Here is a 20,308-nt window from a genome sequence, read left to right as displayed (position 1 = left end):
AGCTCAACAAAACAAGACTGGTTTTGTAGAAAGACTTCAAATGTTTCACTTGGATTACTATCAGGCCATAAGCAGCAGGGGTCATTTGCAGTCATTTCTATCCTAATCCTTATATCAATCAAGCAACTCTAGGTTCAGAGTGGTCTCTAAACCTCAGACCTCCCAGGCATGGCCATCTGACATAGCATATTGCACCTGAAGAACTATCCATCTTTGTAAAGAGAGTTAGGGCCATCACAAGCTTAACCCCCACCACATCCCAACAATGGCTTTCTCCCATTTGCACTCTATTGGAATTACTGCTGCTAACATTCAAATCTGAATGAGAATACAAAACACTCAAGAAGCTACATGTGGTTTCAAAGGGGAAATCTCCATTCTGTAAATAGATTTATTATAAAATATGAGAATATACAAATATGTACACAGGGCTTAAAGGAGTTCAAAGATACACCTCTTTCTAAGACGCTAATTCACAAAACCACACAAGACTACTGCAAATTCTACAAATCATTTAGCCTAAAATAGGAATCTGAAAACTTTTCCTGCCAGGAAGGGCACTTAACCGGAGCAGAAACATGAGAAGTAGCCCCAAGAAACACACATGGAAGTTTTTTTCTGTATGGCTGGCTCAAATCAATTTATCTGTAAAGACCAGAGGGACAAGAAAGATATAGCCTACCTAGATAAACAAAGCAGGCTGTGATTTCTTAGATGGCTATTATCCTAACCTGATCTGGTGGGACTGTTGAATTCTTCAAAGATAAGTAGATGTGTGACCCCTCTGGCACTTGTACTGCAAGGTGTGATGGCACCTGGCAGTACCACACACCTTGTGTGCTCCACTAAAAGGCAGAGCCACAAGACAAGAGCCATCACCTAAGCAAAGGCCATCACCCACAAATGCTCTGCTTCCAAATTGATGGAGAATTAACAGAGACAGAACCCTGCAGTTTCCTAGGAAGAGCAGGGGTGCTGGGGGGGGCAACTTTATGGAAATAACATAGAGGGTGGATGCGTTTAGAGGAACACACTTGAAATCTCACTGAAGCAAACTTGTGGTTGTTAGCTGGGGAAAGAAAAATGTACGTAGCTAAGTATAGATTTATAAGTACACACACACAATTTTAAAATTAAGACAATCTTTAAGGTCTGTTCTTGTGCAAACTCGAAGAGCAACCATTTATCCACATGGTCCCTGTGGATAAATACCCTGGGAAATGACAAGAGTGAATGGCTGAAACATATTGCAAAAGGATTTTACCGCATAATTTCCATGAAAATATTTGCTTTTAATTTGCCAAAATATCTGACCTGAAATACTATTTCAGGAACAAAACTTCCAATCCCATAGAGATTACTACAGTCACATTTTAGCAGAGAACATTGCTGACCTACAGATTAGCTCAGCAGCCAACAGCAGAGATAAGAAAGTGATTTTGTTCACAGTGGAACAAGATGATTTTTTTGTTAATGGATTGTACAGGTGGGAGATGGAGGACAATGAGGCAGTGCAAAATATATGGTTCACTTGCTGATAAAAAAATTCAGAAAAGGAAGAATGCATGTAGAAAGAAGGAAGGGAAAGATTACACCTACTTCATTATTGAAAAACAGAAGAGAACAAAATCTGTTCCTTTTATCCTTTCAGATACTATTTAAGACTACTGATGTGAGATTGGTTCTTACTTCCTGGACAGCATTAAACGAATAGCTAAAAAGAAAACCTATGCAATAACAACTGACAAGTGATAGGGACTTTTACACTCTTTTTCTTCTGATTGTTGACACAATGACTATTGATAAAACAACTGTATTTTCTAGTCAGAGAAGAAGAAAAAACCAACAGAAACCAAGTATTTATTTAAGTATGTAAAACCACTATATCAAGAAATGTGCAATTATTTTCCTACTTTGAATAATTTTTAATGCACATAAACAATTTTCTCTTTTCCATGTACTGTGGAGTGACATCACCATGGATTGAGGTTACACAGGCCAAACTACACCTATGAACAATAAAATTCTGATCCTATGTTATTCCTCTTAGCAGGCTAGATGCTTAGGGGAAGCAGACCTGTACAGAAAATGAAGACAAGAAAGTAAAGTCTACTACTGAGAATCCTAGTCCCAACAGTTTTTGTTAAGGAAGTAGATAGGATTTAATGAAGGCTGCTCATACCACTGATTCTTAAGGAATGGATGGCTGACAGAGGAAAGTTACGCCATAGCAGAGCAGCAGCAGCCATATTATAATCTTATATATATTGCAAGGTTGTAGGTCAATGTCTTCTCAAAAATATTGGGATGAGCTAGTAAGTTCAGCTATAAAGAAAATAATTATGTTCCTTTTGAGCAGGTCAGAAAATCTATCAAAGCAAGGCTTAAAGTACTGCCATTTTACTCCCTATTTACTAATTTTCCAATTAATGCATTGAATGCCCAAAACACAAAATGATTAATTAGGAAGAGTTAAGTTACAGTAAAGGTTACCACATTTCTTTAATGCTTTTCCAAAAGCAGTTCGGGTTTGCTACTTTTAAGACCATTATACTCAAGGTCGATCAGGTAAGAAAATTTCATGCTAAGAGTTTCAAGCTATCTTCTCAATTTTGGGATTTTCCCTCCCTGCCAAATATTACTCAAGTATACGTTTACTGATTTAATAGAATTTCTTTCCAAAACATTATTTCCAGAGCATCTTTATAACTAATGAGGAAACAGAATATCAGATATAGATATAGACTGTTACAAGAAAAGACATAAGACATCATCCTAAACCCATCTTCACCAGTTATTAAAACTTGCAAGTTTCAAACATCTGGTGATATGCTGAATGTCACAGCTGTTGAAAACTCTAGTATTTTAAAGCCTGACTCATGAAAGATTGATATCTATTTATAAAAAGACATTTCAATGAACCAGGGTCTTTCAAAGGTGTTACGGTCTTGCTTTGGATACTCTGAAGCATTTCCAGGATATGTACCTGAATTCTTGGCCTGAACTATTTTTGATGAAGACAGAGTCAGTAATCTCTCCTCTTATAACATCTAAATTAGATTACTATAAGTCACGGATTTATGACAAATGAGATAAACATTCCCAAAATACCCTTTGGCAAAGTGCTTTTGGACTGCAATTTTGCCAGATTTTTATTTGTCTGCAAAATTGTCAGTCTATAATGTACAGAGGCATCATTTAGGTTCTGTCGTATTGCACGAAAATACTTTGGTGTGTAGCTCTTCCTATTTGTATAGGTTATGCATGTATGTGAGTCTTGAATTCTTTTTATTTGGACTTATGAACTGCAATGCAGGCAACTCTTAAAAATCCGTGGGCTTTAGTACAATGTTTCTGGAGCTTTTAATTCTGTCACCTACAAGGTAGGCAACAGAATTCTGTAATCCCCCTTCAAACTGTATCTGCCCAAATTTAAAGACTTTTTTACAGGTAAAGATAACTAGCTTGGATTTATTGCTACACAAGGTATTTATCTGATTCCACTAACATGGTAAAACAAAATTGAAGATCTGCAGTTAGTTCTGGAGTTGAATTTAACATGTCCTCTTACTTTCTTGCAACAACACCACCACTCCCAGCGGAGCCATGCTACTGGTAAGAACTATGTAATAAGGAGGATGTCCAAATTGTCTTGGACTGCAAAACTCAATATTAAAAATTATTTTCACTTCTACATGCTGAGGCTTGTAAGATTTTAAGCCAAATACAAATTATTTCAGGCAAACAGAAAGCAAATTATTAAAAGTGAACTTCATTTTTATTTTTATAAGGCAGAGCAGAAAAGAGCAAGTGATGTTAATCTGAGGAACAATTTCATAGTGTGTCAGAAGTATGATTTGTGTTAGAAATGAATAAATTATGCCATGCAGGGCTTACAAATTAACAAAAAAAGTATTATAAAAGTGAAGCCCTGCTGTGTCAAATATGCCACACAATTTTTGTTCTAATAACAGCAATTTGGGTTAGGGTGGGACTTTTCTCTGATATAGCTGTGCTAGTACAACCCCTAGTGTGGACACAGTTTACTGCCATGAAGGCATTATATTAATATAATCTATGAAGCATGTTCCTAAGCAGTAAAAGTATTAAGTGATGCACTGTTATTTCAGCACAGCTACAGCCACAATGTGAGGACTGACTGAGAGAGAAAAAGAGAGGGCAGTAGGTTATGGTACTTTACAACATATTGGGTCAGATGAACAGATGTGGGATCTGTGTAGAGAAACTGTGTGGTACACGTCTTTCCCCCAACCACCCTCCATAATCCTGATGTTAATCAGGATCATGATGGATGATATTACAAAACAGTTATTCAATTTAAATGGTAACATTGCTCATTGCTTCTTAATTATTAAGAAGTATTCAGGTAAAATGTTAGTAACAGAGAATTATAACAGATATTGACAAGTGGGTATTAGTCCAAACCAAACAATAAATACAGGGAAAAAGATATTAGGGTGAAAGGGAGTAAGACCAAAGATATATACTATCTTTAGGCTTTCTAAATTATGTAAGTTCAATTTTGAATGAGATTTATAAATACCAACATATGATAAATACCAATCTTTATTTACTTGACATACAGATATATGCATCTGGTGATCCTAAATTGTACATGTGGGGTTTTCTGCTTATTCTTGTACACCTGAATAATTTTAATCCTTTTTTAAAAGTAATTCCATGTAAACTAAAAATAATCTTCAAAACTGAAATTTATTCACAGCACAATTAAAATTACAATTATACCTCAAGAAACAGTAAACTCCCTCTGAATATAGTAAAAGGAAATCCAAAATATGAAATTTTTTTTAAAGAGAAAAAACCCATAATACAGAATCGCATGAAAATATTCCTATATTACTGTCTACTTAAAAAAAAAAAAGTATTTATTATGAACAGATGGTGGCCAAGGAAGGTATCAGCTCTGTCTCTTAGCCAGAAGGTCAGGTCATGGCTGAGAGACCAAAGAACAATTATTATTTGCTATTCAGTGCCACATAAGATGAAACATTTCAGGATTTCTTTATATACAAAGATATATGTGATTGAACTGTTTTCATTTATTTTAAACGAAATTTGCAATAACTTATTAACATTTGTTAAAATTTGATTAAAAAATCCTCAGCAAACAGGCAACAACAGAACAAGGCACTCTAACACTCTACGTGGGTTGCCTTTAATGTGTTAAAGAATCCTAGGACCTATACAGAACTTTTTGGGTTACTGGAGCCACAGCTATAAAACAGCTGCTAGCTACTGAGTCTGAGAATTTCAAAACTGTTTGTCTTCCTTTTTTTTGAGGAATCAACAATCATACTTGAGCAATACAGGAACATAATTACTGAATATCTAATCTTTATCTAATTATCTAATAATTTTTGCTGATAGGAGCACCCTCCCTCACATAATTTCACTTTATATCAAGTTATAAATCATCACATTTTGGTGTATTCAGCTCCACACTGATTAAAATACCAGCATGTCATCACATGAGGTTAAAATACTTTGTTAAATTTTTTAATTTGCTCAAAAGGCAATCCTCAAGCAAGTTGGAGAGCGGGATGTAAGATCCAAGATACTTCTTCAAGTATCTTATTAAACACATCCTGTTTTATTCGTATGCCAAGATTATGCCAACTCTTTTTATCTGTGATATCTGTCAAGACACAGACGACAAGCCTGTTTTTTGTTTTTCAGTGTCCTTAGGCCTAAAGCATGCAGGAGTGAAAAAAAGCAAACCTTGAAAAAAAAGAACACTTTAAGACCTCTCTTCTGCGCTGTCTCATTTTCTATACATGCTGAAGGATTATTTCACCTAATAAGCTCCTCCTTTGGATTTTACATATATTTTCATTACAACTTGAATTAATATTGCTTCCAGACTTCACTTGTACTATTAAGTTAATAAACTTACTGTCCTACATGCAGATTTTGAGGAAATTATAATTAAAAATTTAATTTTTGAAATACTTCATTTTACCCTACATATATTCTTATGTCATACAGAGAGTGATCTGTTCAGTTACTTAAAAGAAAAGGAATGTTTCAAAATGAGTTGAATAGGGTGCTCAAATAACAAAAAGCATATTTAAAAAATCATCCTCTTATGCATCATATATGTGTATTCAGAAGACTCTTATGTGCAAATCACAAATTAAGAAGGAATACTGAAAGTCTGAAGTCCTAGAGAAAAATGGATAGAACCTCAAGAAAAAGGGCACTTAAAAAGCTGCAGATTACACCTGTTCAATCTGTTTGCCAAGTATGTTGCAGGTTACTCTAACAATCTTTCTTACTGCATGGGATGTTTTCTCACAGACTACCTGTAAGGCATATACTGTTTTTTTGTATTAATATAAAACCCAGTTTTAGATAAGCAACAGTAAATGCCAAGTGGATTTTTTTCTATAGTTTTTTTTTCCTAGAAGGCTACTTTTGTTTTGGTTTTGTTTTTTTAAATTTTTCTATGAATCCCAGTATTCAGTAACATTAAACCTTTAAAGAGATTGGAAGATAAATGATTTTCATTTTTGGTATCATTAGGTTATGCTTAGATCCTTTAATGTTCTGTTAGGCTGCATGTATAGGTAATTATGTGTGGATTTATTTGTGAGAAAAAGTGTATAAACACATGTATACACTACACAGAATTTAAGTAGCTGGTATGAATAATATGATAGAGTAATTCTATATGAAATCATGGAATGACTGATGCACAAAACTGAACATACTAGGGCTGAAAACAAAATGAAGATAACCAAGAGGTATTTATTTAGCAGTAAAAGCTGGCTTTTTGCCATTAATTTAAACCATTTAACAGTAATAAATGACCACTATCAGAAAAATGAATAATTCCAGCTTCTGAAAAAACCCTACTTAGGCAACTAATAACTGCAAAGTTATAGCAGTATTATCTCTTACCTGGTCCTTAATTTCAAGCTCCCTTATAGTTTTTGTTCTGTACTCTCTGAGCTCCTTTTCTGCCTCATCCTTCTTCATTTTGGTTTGATTCAACTGATAACGCATTTCTCCACACACCTGTTAGATACACAGACAACATGATCCGTTAGCTTGAAGAAGCCATAGACCAGGGTTTGCAATTAGATCTTTTGGTGCCCTCTACAGGTCATTGAAATGCAACAGATTTTTAATTTACAGATATTTTAGGTCTACAAATGGAAAATGTTTTTAGATAGAAAGGTGGATCTGAATTCTTTATATAGTCATTAACTTTGACAAATGCACTACCTTCTAGATTCAAATATATTTGGATCAAGATTTTGCTAAGTATAAATGCTTATGTTATAAATATATATCACTACAGTTAAATGACAGTTGCTGGTTTTATACTCTTCTCTCATTCTCTGTAAAATCCCAAGAAAGTCTTGGGATGTCAACACTTTCAAAACTTAGAAGGAAAGCATCTATCACACTCCTAATTAAAGGTGTGTTTTAACTTGCTAATTTTACACTGTTAGTAAAGAAATTCTTTAAATATTAACACAATAATTTTCAAAGTTTGATCAGAGCCCTACAAACTTACTGCAAACTGAAGATCAATTTTTTTAAAAAAACAGTCTAATTTAAATAGATATATAGTCCAGAAGAAATGGATCAAAGGAACATTTCAGAAAATCACTTCTACACAGGACAATTATTTTCTGCTGTTGGAGTGTTTGTTATATTACCCCCTCAATCCTTTCCATCTGGCATCAACTTCAGAGGAAATGTGAAGGGGTAGGAGAAAGTGAAAGAAAGAAAAAAAACCAAGAAAAACCCCAGAAGATCACTAATCCCTTTCACATAACTTTACTGCTGTGCAGGGTTATTATTCTTCCAGTTTTCAATCTAAGCTGTCCCCTTCTTGTCTTTATCCTGTGCCATCACCTCCACTTTGTGCCTGTTCATTTCACCTCAATCAACCAACCAAATACATGCACATTCCTTAGTGAGAATACGAATGTGTTTACTCATAGCTCCTCTTAGTCAACTTTCTTTCCAATTCACTCTACTTTCCTGCTTTGCTTATATACTTTCAGCACTTGCTCCTTAAAAGTACACCCTTTTACTTTGCTGCTACAATCCTCTGTGCTTCTCAAAAACATTTTCATATATTCCGCAACCCAAATTAAATTATATTTTTTGGTCTTATTCCTCTTCTCATTTTCAGTTTATTTTTTTCTCCTTAAAAAAGGTAGGGGAAAAGTAAATATGCATACTGCAATGAAATCACTCTAGGAAAAAACTAAATCAACTCGTAACTTTTAAGAGGTAGTATTACTTATAAATTAAAAGGACAACTTGTGAATTTAGGCATTGCAAATAATGCAAAGCAGCAAATGCTCTGAAGAATGGCAAAATTCTAAAGCATTATTAAACACTAAAATATTATATGCAACAAAAAAATCTTGAGATGCAACTGCATAGCTTGCAAACCCTAGATTTCTATCTCCTCCTTCCTTTATCTGAAGGATGTAACAAAATGCAACATGTCAGTTCCTCCAAGTAGAATTTAAAAATACAGCAATCCTCACTTTCAGCTCCTCCACATGCTGTACAAAGGGAATAACACAGAACAATCAGCAGATGGTGCTGTCCTAATAATGGATTTTTCAGCCTCCTCAAGAATTAAGGAAATAAATCCTCACTCCATGTTTTCCTTCCCTGACTTCAGGTGCATGAAGAAAAACAATATTTTGGATAAAACTCAAAACAAAAGTGTTGTTATTTTCTGTTTTTAATAATTGCAAACTGAGTCTGGAAACAAGGAGTCAGATTCACAAGCAAAGATGTCACATAGCCAATGAAAATGTCAGGGTGATGCACAGAGTCCTGTCAGATCAGTGGTTGGGAAATTCCTCCAGGATTTTCCAGACTTCCCTTTAGTAGAGGGACACAAACAAAGTTTTCTGATCTCTCAGGACAGTGCAATTAATGGACTATTGCAAGGTGACCACCTATTCACCTTTGTGTTAACATGAACTGAAGCAGGGAATGGAACCACAGTATCATCCTAAGAGAGGTAACTTCAGATTGGTAGGGTACAAAATTGCTCTTTTCAGACCAATGAATATTAGTACTTACTACCTCTTTCAACCACCTCCTCACCCCTGTAAGTGGTGGTAGTGATTTGTGAACCCAGCCTGAAAGACCAAAAGTGTGTTTCAGAATTGGTAGATCAAACCATTCTGACATTCTTAAAATACTTGTCTTTCAGTAAAAATAAAATAAAGCTTCTAGTGAGCTGGGATGACTTTTTGCTGAGAATTTTGTGCAATACTTTTGACTCTTTCTATCAGCCAGGGCAGCAGGGGAAGATAGGAACTGTTGAAAACCTCTCCGGAAATCTCTAGAAGCCCAAAGAATAAATTGCTCCTCAAATCCTTGCAGTTAACAACTGGGGAGGTAGGATGGACCCTGGGATCATTAGTAAGGAATATAGACATTTCAAGAGGCTGTAGCAAATAGCTTTTTCTTTCTCACATTATGACCCCCATTAAGGTTCTAATCAACTGAGAAATGTGCAAAAGAAAGCACTCAAGAGTGATAGACCTACACAAGATGCATGTTAAGCTGTAATTCTTAAGATGTCTTTGTAAGAGTTGTACTACCAATAGTAGTGAATTAAGCAGTATACTACATAAAAAGTCTAAAGGAATGAACTTGAAAAACAGTGATTTGAAATAGCTCCCTTTATTTCAGCACTGCAAGTCCCACAGGTAGCAACTAAGGACACTACTGAATTCTATGTTGTCTCAACTCAGATGAAAATCAGTTCTTTACTGAATCACTGAGATAGTTTTTTAAACAGTGACCCTTATAAACTGCAAAATAGAAAAGTGAGCCTCTGCATTACAAGGTGACTCGGAAATGGAAAAAGTAATTTTTTTACTCCTGAAATTGGGGTAGCTGTAGTGCCTCTGGGGTATTGGGATGAAGTGTACAGTTACCACACATTCCTTACCAAAACAGAGGAAAAGGGTCAAGGTAAAAATTCTCTTCTTTCAGGTCACAATGATAAGAAAAAACAAGTTCAATGCTCCTTTATAAATGTGCTGACCTTATTCATCTCCATTTCATGAGATGAAAGCTGGCTCTGTGATTCTTCTAACTGGTTAACTAGAGAATTCTTTTCCCTTGTAATTCTCTCTATTTGAGCCTCCAAAATAGCCACATCATTAGACAAAGCTGCCACCTGAAAAAGTCCAAAAACACTGTAATGATGCAATTTGACCAACCGCAGATCAAACTCTTGTGGAACTTTCTCTTCAAAAGCAACTGCATGTAGACAAAATACATAGCATTAAAAATGTAATAAAAAAATCAAGCATGTACAATAAAATATATCCTATATTATTAATAATATAACATAATATGGCTACATTATTTTATTAGTGGGTTCACTATTTTAAATTTAATTATCATACAGTAGTTTATTTGAAACTTTTCACTGACTGCACTAGTCTCCAGGACTTGTTATTATAGACAAGGTGTCAGAAGCAGCTGGCTACATTAGTTTTGCAATGTAAGTACTATTTAACACCTTCTTATCCATCCTTATGTAGATTGATTCAAACCTATATCATGTTCCCCCAGCTAAAGAAAATAGCTGCAACCACAGATCTTAAATTAACTTTCAAGTTCAGAAAACATTTCAACACTATAGATCAAAGCATACTGTTGTGCAAAACTCATATAGAATTAGTATATTAAAAATTCTAATTTAATTCAGATGAAATTTTGCTGGATGATTAAAAAATGTAACAATAAAACAGAGACAGTGAATCTTCAGCTATTTAGCCCTGAAGCTTACTAATATAAGTGGAAATAATGGTGTCTGACAGTTCTAGGTTAACTTCCAGAAATTCAAAGCCAAACCTAGTGGATTATATATTCATAACTATTTTTCACTCCTTATACATCCACCTGATTTATCTATCATGCCAATTCTCCCCTTCAAACAAACCATTTCATAAAGAAAGCAACAAAATATTGAGATGAATCTTGACTTGGTCCATAGTATACCATTTCTACTATCTCATAATCCTAAAACATAAAAGTAGTTAATCATATGTAGGTATAAATCATTAACATAGATCATAATTTTCTACAAAGTCATCCCATCTCTTAATTACCAGGCATGACATCATCATAGTGTCACTATAGGCTGTTTAATCTATATGCAGGATTAAAAAAAAAAAAAAAGAGTACAACTACTTAAAGTGGGAATTGGTTCCAATAAAACACATTTTAGTGGGTGATGAAACTAATGTGATGACACACATGTGAAATATTCTGCCAAAAAAAAAGTATGAAATGCTTGTCTAATAGACTGTATTTTGGAGAGAATACTCTGCTTTAAATCAACTCTGTAACAAAACAATGAACTTCATAAAAGGGATGGCTTCTAATAGATAGCAAGGAATCAAAAAAGGAAGTGCTTAATAATGTCACCAGTGGAAGATTATTTTTTAAATTTCAGTTTCCCTGGCAACAGATCTCTGATGATCAGTTTACATACTTAAATATCACATAGCCTCCATCACTGTGTTTAATACCTGTTTTGGTATCTTGAGTTGGAGTCAAAGAGGTTTTTTTATACACACTTAAATGGTTTATTTTGCTCAGTTTGTGTTCTCCAGATTTTTAGACACAAGCCACACACCTTATAAAAGAGACCCAAAACATAAGAAAAAGTCTTCAATCAGGAGAGAAATTCACTTTGTTGTTTTGAAACATCCACCAGAAATCGTTGAAGATGTCACAGACCAAACAAGTGTGAAAAGCACTAACTCATGAAGTATTTGTCTCTCTATATTTCTTCCCATTTCAATCACCTTAGAAATGCCTCCTCTATCCCAGGCTTACTGCTGTTAGCTTGAGCTTTCCTCTGTAGACTCCATTGGGCAGAAAACCCTCATGTTTTATACTCAAATTACAGCAGCACCTAGAAGCCTAAAACAAGGTTATCAAGACTATCACGATGGTCATGGCATAAATGATGAGACAGATTCTGTCTCAGAGAGTTTATAAACATTAGTAAGAGTGAGAAAAGAAATTCCAACACATTTCTGCAGGTGGGAAAACTAAACATATGACAAGATCACTTTGAAATTATGATATTGTAACATTTGTGTATATATAAGATCAAAGTAGCAAAGAATCCTAAATTTGACATGTGCTAACTTCTAAATGCTTGCCTTGGTAAACTAAATAGTAATTTTAAATAAAAAAGCAAGGTACAAACCTTGCATCACATATTACTTAACCTTTTCTTACTCTGACATATTAAAAATATTATGCAAACTAAAATAAATGCATAACATCAACAACCTACTATGCATCTAGTGACATAACACAAAATCCAGTTATTAAAACTTAAAGCATCACTTATTTACCACTGCTTTAAAGAAATGGTAGAGGTGATGGAGCTCTCACACCTAAAACTAAAAATAAAAGACAGACAAGTAAACGAAGTTTAAAGAGGATGATACATTCACTGTAATACCCAGAGAAAGAACCAGCTCATACCATTGCTGCCAAGTCCTCCCTTTCCTTCTTCATTTCTCGCCGCAGTGCTTCTTTTTCATCAGCCCTCTTACTTAGCTGGGCAGCCAACTCCTTTTCAAGATAATTCTTCTGTCGCTCCATCTCACTTTTTAGTTGTTCACAGTGGACTAGAGCCTAAAAAATCCCAATTTGCTTAAGTGAAAAAAAAACCTAAAAATTTTAAACAAACATGGTATTTATCTACTACCTTCAAAGAAAACAGTTTGCTATTAGAAATTTCTTTTTTTTTAATGCAGCTATTATGATGCTTATACATATCCTACAGTGTTAACATCTAGAATAGGACAAACAAAATGAAAACAGATGTCTATGTTTGTAGGTATACACATGCCCTACTGTAACTTAGTAATTTAATTGCTTTTAGGAATCATGGCAGAGATGGAAGCATTTTTCTGTGTATTTTCCAAATATGTAGTTGTTCTTCGAAAACTATGATTATTTGCCTTACGTTTAAAATTTTAAATTCCTGAACACAAATCACAAGAATCAGCCTCTAGTATTTGACTCCTTGCCAATACAGTGGTTACTGTCTAACTAAAGACCTGAAGCAAAAATTACTAAAATGTATGCACTTCCACTTAGTCTCCTCCTAAAGTGAATTACTGAGTGCAGAATGCTAAGAAACCTGAAAGCAGTTAGTAAAGATACACAGAAAAAGTCTGACAACCATCAAGTTTGCCAAAAATTAATTCTACTAAATACTTCATAAAGTGCTGCTTAATTTCAGGTGCTAAAAAACAGGGTTGTAGATGGGTTTTCTATAAAAAAAGAAGAAACATAAGTTCAAGGACTCTCAAAACACTGTCCTCACTATCTTCTAAAAATGCTGGGGAAAAAGAAGATACTTATCTATTTATGCTGCTGTATCTCTGCCAAAGTGTAGAATTTGAGTGTTATGTCAGTTTAAATCAGAAATACACTACTCCATTACAAGTAAATCTAAGTATTCAAAGCACCTGGAAGAGAATTTTGCTAGCCTATGAATAAACTAGATTAATTTCAACATTCCACTGATATCCAGGATATTATGTTTCAAAGCAGCTAGAGTAACCTCCCTTTAGGAATTCTAACTTATTACCCTTTATTTTCATATTAATTTTTTTTAACTGCTTATTTTTCTTTCACTCAAAGTAGTCCCCTATGTTCAATTTTTTTGGCTTTGGACTGTTCAAGAGGAGAGCAAGTTAAGCCATGTTTTTTAGAGAATGCTCTATCAGTCTCCATTAGTTTTATGGCAATTTTGTGGGACCTTCTTCAGGGTCCCTTTCCTATCATAAGTCTACTTTGGTGAGAGAATCCCTCTGTTACGGCATTGAATCCTTTTCTGTAGGAAAGAATCATCAACTTCAGCAAACAATTGCCTGCATAAAACTGCTGCTAGACATCTAAACCAATGCACTCTAGAAGAAAGTAGTTGCATTAGTTACATTTCAAGAAGAAATGGTTGTTTTGTTAGCTCCACTGTTCTGATTACACAATGAGAAGTTCAAACAATCATTCTTTTATGAAATTTGTGTCAAAAATAAATTCCTGAATTTGCTTCAACTATGTAAACTTAAACACAACATATCTCCTTCCTACTCTATGCAATAAGCAAGAGGACAAGAAGAAATGATAGTTTTAAATGATAAGCACCTGAGGTTAGACTTTGCAATCCATCAGCCTGTTGTCCCAATTACAGTATTTGAAAGCTTAATGTGTTAAATTCTCACTTTTGTTACCTGGACTGTTCTATGAGATTCCATGCTAGTTATCAAGAAAAACAGCACTTAAAAGTAGAATAGGATTGGGGAAGAAAAAAAAGGGTGGTTTGTACTTACCAAGAGGTATACCAGCACTTGTAAACAGGCAAAATTAATGCAATATAAGTAATTTTTTTTCCTGTTCCCTTCTATTAAAATAGTTTTGGAGTATGAAAAATACCCAGACTGCTCTTCAGCCTTGAAGACAAACAGGTAACACTACACATAACCCTACAAGCACACACTTTTCTCTTACAGCACTGGATAAACAACACCAATTTTATCAATAGAACAATTATATCAATCTTGTTTGCATTTAATTACAAAAACCAAACCAAAGCAACCCTCTCTCAATTCCACAGTAATTCACTAATAGTACAGTAGATGTCACTAACTATCAAGAAAATAATTTAGGTGAATATAGGTTGATTGTGTACAGAACTAGGGCTAACACAATCATTAGATCAAAGCTGGTTTTATCATTCGTATTTACATAACAACAGAAGCTTAGACAAGCTTAGCATTAGACAAGACTTCTCATCTTCAAAGAGCTCTGATAGTCAGTCAGTTCTTGCACTGCTCTCATCTGAGGCAAAAAAAGAACTGTTTGTAAACATTTTAACTATTCTTTCCAGAGTAGGTCAGAAATACGATGTCAAGATTATCCTCTGACATATCATGAATATCTCTGAAAATTCTACAACACAATTTATATCATCTAGCTGTGAAAGTACATAAATTAAAAAATGCACCAATTCTCATAGTATTGATGAGAATTTAAGAACTTGAATTCAGAATTTATATTACTGCTCAGAAACAGTCACAGGCTGCAGTTGTTTTAAATCCACATCATATTAATATATGACAAAGGTCTTATGCATGTATTCTCTCATTAGCATGAAAACTAATTAACATTTGCCTTAGATCTTAACACTAAAAAGCTCTAATTTTGTGATGGATTTACCTTTGTTTTTTCAAAATTGGCCTCTTCTGCCATTTGCATAGCATGTTCAACTTGCTTACAAGCATTAGATTCTCTTTGCTGCATCTCTTTTATACTTTGTCTCACTGAAACAAGTGCATCCATCAAGTCATCTCTTTCTCTGCATATTAAAAAAAAAAAAAAACAGGTACTACTTCTATTTCTTTTTGTAAGAGGAAAAAACCCAAACAACAGGTATGCCAAATATAAAATACATACAGACAAGACTTTAGGGTGTTAAGCAAGCAAGACTAAAACTCATGAGTGAAAGACTGCAACTTGGCAGATACTGAAAATATCATGTTCTTGACAAGTCCCTCATTTTAGAAGGATGGACCATTAGAGAAACTGCCAGTAAAGAGAGCAGATCTCAAGTCATTAATGTATGGGAACCGAGCACATTCTGTTAACGTAACAAAATGGGGATCCATGCAAATGATAATATAAAGGCAATATGGAATTACACTCTGATTAAATGTAAAAGAGGGAAAAATAATAAAAAGGGTTAGGTTCAACAAGTAATCTCTAAGTATATCAAATGACAATATAAATCCATTTGCTGCAAACTGGAACAATAGAACACCTGGATTCTACAACTCTTCACTAAGACACTAAAATCTGTACTAAGTGGTAAAGCAGAGTTGGTAAAACGTTAATACTTAATTTCACCTTTTCATTATTGTGATATGTTAAAAGCTTTTAAATTAAGTTTTATCTTTGTCTGTGATTTAGGTGCAGCTCAAGATTCTGGCTGAAATTTGCTGTGTTCTTAATGTTGTGTAAAATGGTAATACTTTTTATGTATTTGCCAGAGACCTAGCAGTCATACTTTGAAATTTCATTTCATTTTTGAATTGGATAAAGTTCCTTTGAAAATTCCTAGTGAAATACCCTTGTTTTTAATAAACTGCACCACAAGTACAGGTAGCTTTTAGATTTCTTTAAACCTCCAAATGAAATAATGGTTTAAGACGGATAAAGAGGTCAGTTCAAATCTTTTATTTCAAGCTCACTGTAATATAAGAGGACAAGAATGTACTGATTTACAGTTTGTTCACATTTTCCAACATCTGTGACAAATAATTACTTTTGCTACAAAAGCAGATTTTGAAACATGACTTCTCAGCAATAGAGCTTCGCCAGAAATTTTTTGGACATGCTAATAGAAAAAAATACAAAAATCCTGTCAATAATCATCTAGTGCAGAGAGATAGTGCCTGCTTGACCAAATACTTGTATGTTCTATGTCCCTACAGTCTCCTTGCTTCTAACTGACCCATTATTCCATCTCAGGCTCAATCTAATACCTCAGAAATTCTAATAAGTTTCACATATCTGACAATAAATAGATAGCTGTTTAACAAACTTTGAGAAAGTTGCAGTATCCTATCATTATTCCTAGCAATTTGAAAGGGAGTGGTTTTTTGAAGATTAATTGACTGGCAGAATTCCTTAAGAAAAATGATATAATGCTGGGTTCCCTGAATTACATATATTCAGCCTATATAGCTGTGATTTTAAAAATCTTTAAATAAAATCTACAATTTTTTTAAAAAAGGTTGCAACAAATAATTTAATTTATTTTTATCCAATGGAACTTCTTTTCCCTGTCTTATTGTAATCAGGGAGGAACTACTACAGGTGTTTGGGGTAGGAAATGCATCCTACCCCAAGCACACAATGTATTTTTGATGTATTTGAAAAGTTCCTCATAGGTAAAGAGAATAAAGTGGAGCCAGAAAAAACTTCCAACCACATAATTATAATGAACTTTTGCAATAAATAATCAATCAAAATACATGGACTTGCACAATATTTGTGCTGACAGAGTGAAGGACTTGTCTGCACAAAAAGTACAGGAAACAGACTGTAAATTGTGTCATTATCTGGTCAGCCCAAGGTATCATAATTACATTATAACAACTAAAATTCTTTCCCACTTGAAAAATGTAGCAAAGCTATTGTGGATTTTGAAGTGGTTGGGACCTACATTCAATGATTTCAGCATTATGACTCCAGCTTGGGAGTGTATTGTTCCATAAATGCACATCTCTCAAGGAATGTAACCTAACACATTGAGACTTCAATGGTCTAATGCAAGCAGCCATACTTCCAACACAAATACATCTCCCCACTACCTACCTCGTCAGCCTCTCGATGCTCTGTACGTGGACATTGCAGTGGGTCTGTGCAAGAATGGCCTCGTGCTGGGCACAGTTCAGGCACAGACCACCAACCTGGCTAGAATTTCTAGCTGCAAACAGTGACTTCTGGTGTTTCAGCCTTCCTTCCAAATCTTTGCATGTCTTCTGAGATTCTGAAAGGTCTTTTCTATAAAGAAGAAATTTGTGAAATTATGTATTTCTACAAGTCATATTCATATACAATATATAACTACAAATATTACCCAAAGAGAACTGTAAGAATCCCTGTAATGAACAGTATTTTACACATTTCAATAGGATGAGGAAGATGTTAACAGAGAAATAACAGTTGAATTATCAGAAAATATTGAAGTTAAACAGAAATGTATTAGATGAAAAACCTGTAGGCTTAAATTTTGTCTGAACAGAGTATAATATTCATTATTAGCAAAAAAAAAAGAAAAATCAGCTGCATAAGCATTTCAATACTCTAACAATTTTCTGTTGTTTTTATTAATAATATTAATAGCTTAATATTTATTCTCTACTCCCTAGACAAGAATCAGCACATTCACTCAGATCCAGCAATATACACAACCTGAGGTTAAACACATGCAGAAAAACAGGCTAAGTTTTTTACTTGTCTCCAAAATTTTTACCAGGTGCTCTGAAGAATTTTCTCCAGAATTTCCAAGCATGTGTTAGGCTGGGGAGATTGCAAGCAATAGGAATGTTAACATCAGGAAGTTCCAGACAAACGCACGCTGTGCACATATAGATCAATTTGACAAATTGTGCAATGAATCCAAAGCTTTGGGTTTGTTATGCAGGCCATCTGGGCAGCACATACACAGGAAGTCTGACACATTCTGGTTGCACTGGATTTACTGTGCACATGATATATACACTATGTGCATTCTTATTTCCATCTGGAAAATCTTCTGTGCACTTTTTCCAATTTTAGTACTTGGTCTATTACATATAACCCACTATAACCTGAGCACAATTTGCTCTGCATATATTCTTAGACAATCGTGGTGCAACAAACCAATTGTTGGAAAGTTTTGGACAGAAATCAGCAAGTCCTGTGTGCATTCATCCTTGGAGTTAAAAGGGAAGATAGTCCCTTAAAGCCATATAATTTCTCACTTCAGTAAGACTTTGTTTTGCAGAACTTCCTGTTTGCAAGATCATACCTCTAAGGAGAAATCAGAGGCTGAATAAGGTACTTGACAAACTTCTGAGACAGCCCCCAACAATTATTTTTGAGTAAATATAACACTTGAGGCAAAGAGAAGGAAAAAAAATTGGATTACACAGTCAAAATTAAAGATCCTCCTTTACATTCACTAAAACAACTGGCTTTGTATGGTGCAGGTTTCACCAATGCAGAGAGCATTCTTTTATCTTTTCTCGCTACCAATAACTCTTTTACAAACAGAACAGTCTAGCATTTTCAAATATATGAAAACACAATTTATTAGGGAAAAACATAATTTAACAGTAGTAGAAAGTAATTCATTATGGAAGTTGTCGCACAAGGTAAAATTTTAATTTCTCTTTTTTCTTTGAGTGGCCTACTTTACATGACCTTTCTTTGGGGAAAGAGGGTAAAAAAGAGAAGCTGTTTTATATTGCTACTGTTTCCATAAAGTAGCAGTACATTCAGTTTTGCTACATCCATATATGAGAGAACTTAATAGAAAACCAGTTTTCAGGGATACTACCAGAAGACATAACATTCAGACATTCAGACATTACCTTAGTTAAATTCAGATTAAGAGTGGTTCATGCTGTTATGCAGTGACAATTTATTCAGAATTATTTTCAGAAAAAACAAATTCACTTTACCTTAGAGACTGTATTTGATCATCAAGGATATTGACTTTTTCTTGATAAAGAAGTCTTAGATTCTCCTTTAGAAAAAAAATATGGGAGAAGATATGTCTTGCTTTCTTCACAACAGTCTTTACAAATAAACCTAGACTTTACCCACATTCTTTTCCCCTTAGGACATAAACCTGTTGAAATACTAATGGCAGAGAAACCTAAATATTTCATTTTTCTGGAAGTCTAAAAAGTGAATAACCCTCCCATTTTTTGTTTCTAAATAAGGTTTTTTGCCAGATCCTCATATGGTAAATTGTTGCAATTCCAACTGCATTCCTCAGTTCTCTAAAATGATTCACAGAAACTGATAATCATGCCTTGAGTTTGCTCTTGCTCTCTCACAAGTCAGCACATATTAATACAATATTATAAAAACTTCAAGTACACAGGCTATTTATTTATAATACAGTGAGGCAGTCTACCTGGTGAAGAACTAGGTATATGAATCAACCACACCCATGTTAAATACAATGGTGAAAACAAACCAGATAAAGCACTATAAATTTTGCTCACTATGACACTTAGAACAAAGTTACAATCATGATTATTCTTTTGATTTAAATTCGACAGGTGAAGAAAAGAGCAATTACTGTAAAAAATAGCTTCCAAACAACTGCAGGGATCAGTGATCACTGAGGTCTTCAGTTCTAAAATACTAGCACAAAAAAAACAAAACTATATATTTCCATGAAAAAACCCTCAAATCCTATATAATTAAAGAATTAAAGTACCATATCAATTCCACAATACACAAATGCACATGGATAAAATATATAAAAACTTTTCTATTACCTAAGTTTTTTTCCCAAAAGATAGCAAAACTACTCCACTACTTCAGAGCAAAAGGAAAATTAATATCCTCTGAAACTAAAAATACAGGAGGAGACAACATCATCACTAAATTACTAGAACTCTTCTGTTATCTTTAAAAGTACAAGGTGTGCAATTAATCTAAGGGA

The 20,308-nt window shown here is 34.2% G+C and overlaps 1 protein-coding gene across 6 annotated transcripts in view; it reads right to left on the bottom strand.

Moving 5' to 3' along the window:
* Positions 1-20,308, bottom strand: part of SDCCAG8 (SHH signaling and ciliogenesis regulator SDCCAG8) — a 105,529-nt gene that overhangs the window by 71,808 nt on the left and 13,413 nt on the right. For all 6 annotated transcript variants that reach the window (XM_021550418.3, XM_021550417.3, XM_021550415.3 and 3 more), the window contains 6 exons: positions 19,311-19,375; positions 17,458-17,646; positions 15,298-15,436; positions 12,553-12,705; positions 10,082-10,216; positions 6,943-7,059 (listed from right to left, as the gene is read on the bottom strand). In XM_021550418.3, the coding sequence (XP_021406093.2) occupies positions 6,943-7,059; positions 10,082-10,216; positions 12,553-12,705; positions 15,298-15,436; positions 17,458-17,646; positions 19,311-19,375 (798 nt within the window). The remainder of the gene's footprint in view (positions 1-6,942; positions 7,060-10,081; positions 10,217-12,552; positions 12,706-15,297; positions 15,437-17,457; positions 17,647-19,310; positions 19,376-20,308) is intronic.

Source organism: Lonchura striata, chromosome 3, assembly GCF_046129695.1.
Source record: "Lonchura striata isolate bLonStr1 chromosome 3, bLonStr1.mat, whole genome shotgun sequence".
Taxonomy (NCBI): domain Eukaryota; kingdom Metazoa; phylum Chordata; class Aves; order Passeriformes; family Estrildidae; genus Lonchura; species Lonchura striata.
The sequence above is the reverse complement of the archived record's forward strand: the minus strand, read 5'-3'. Positions and strand labels throughout refer to the sequence as shown.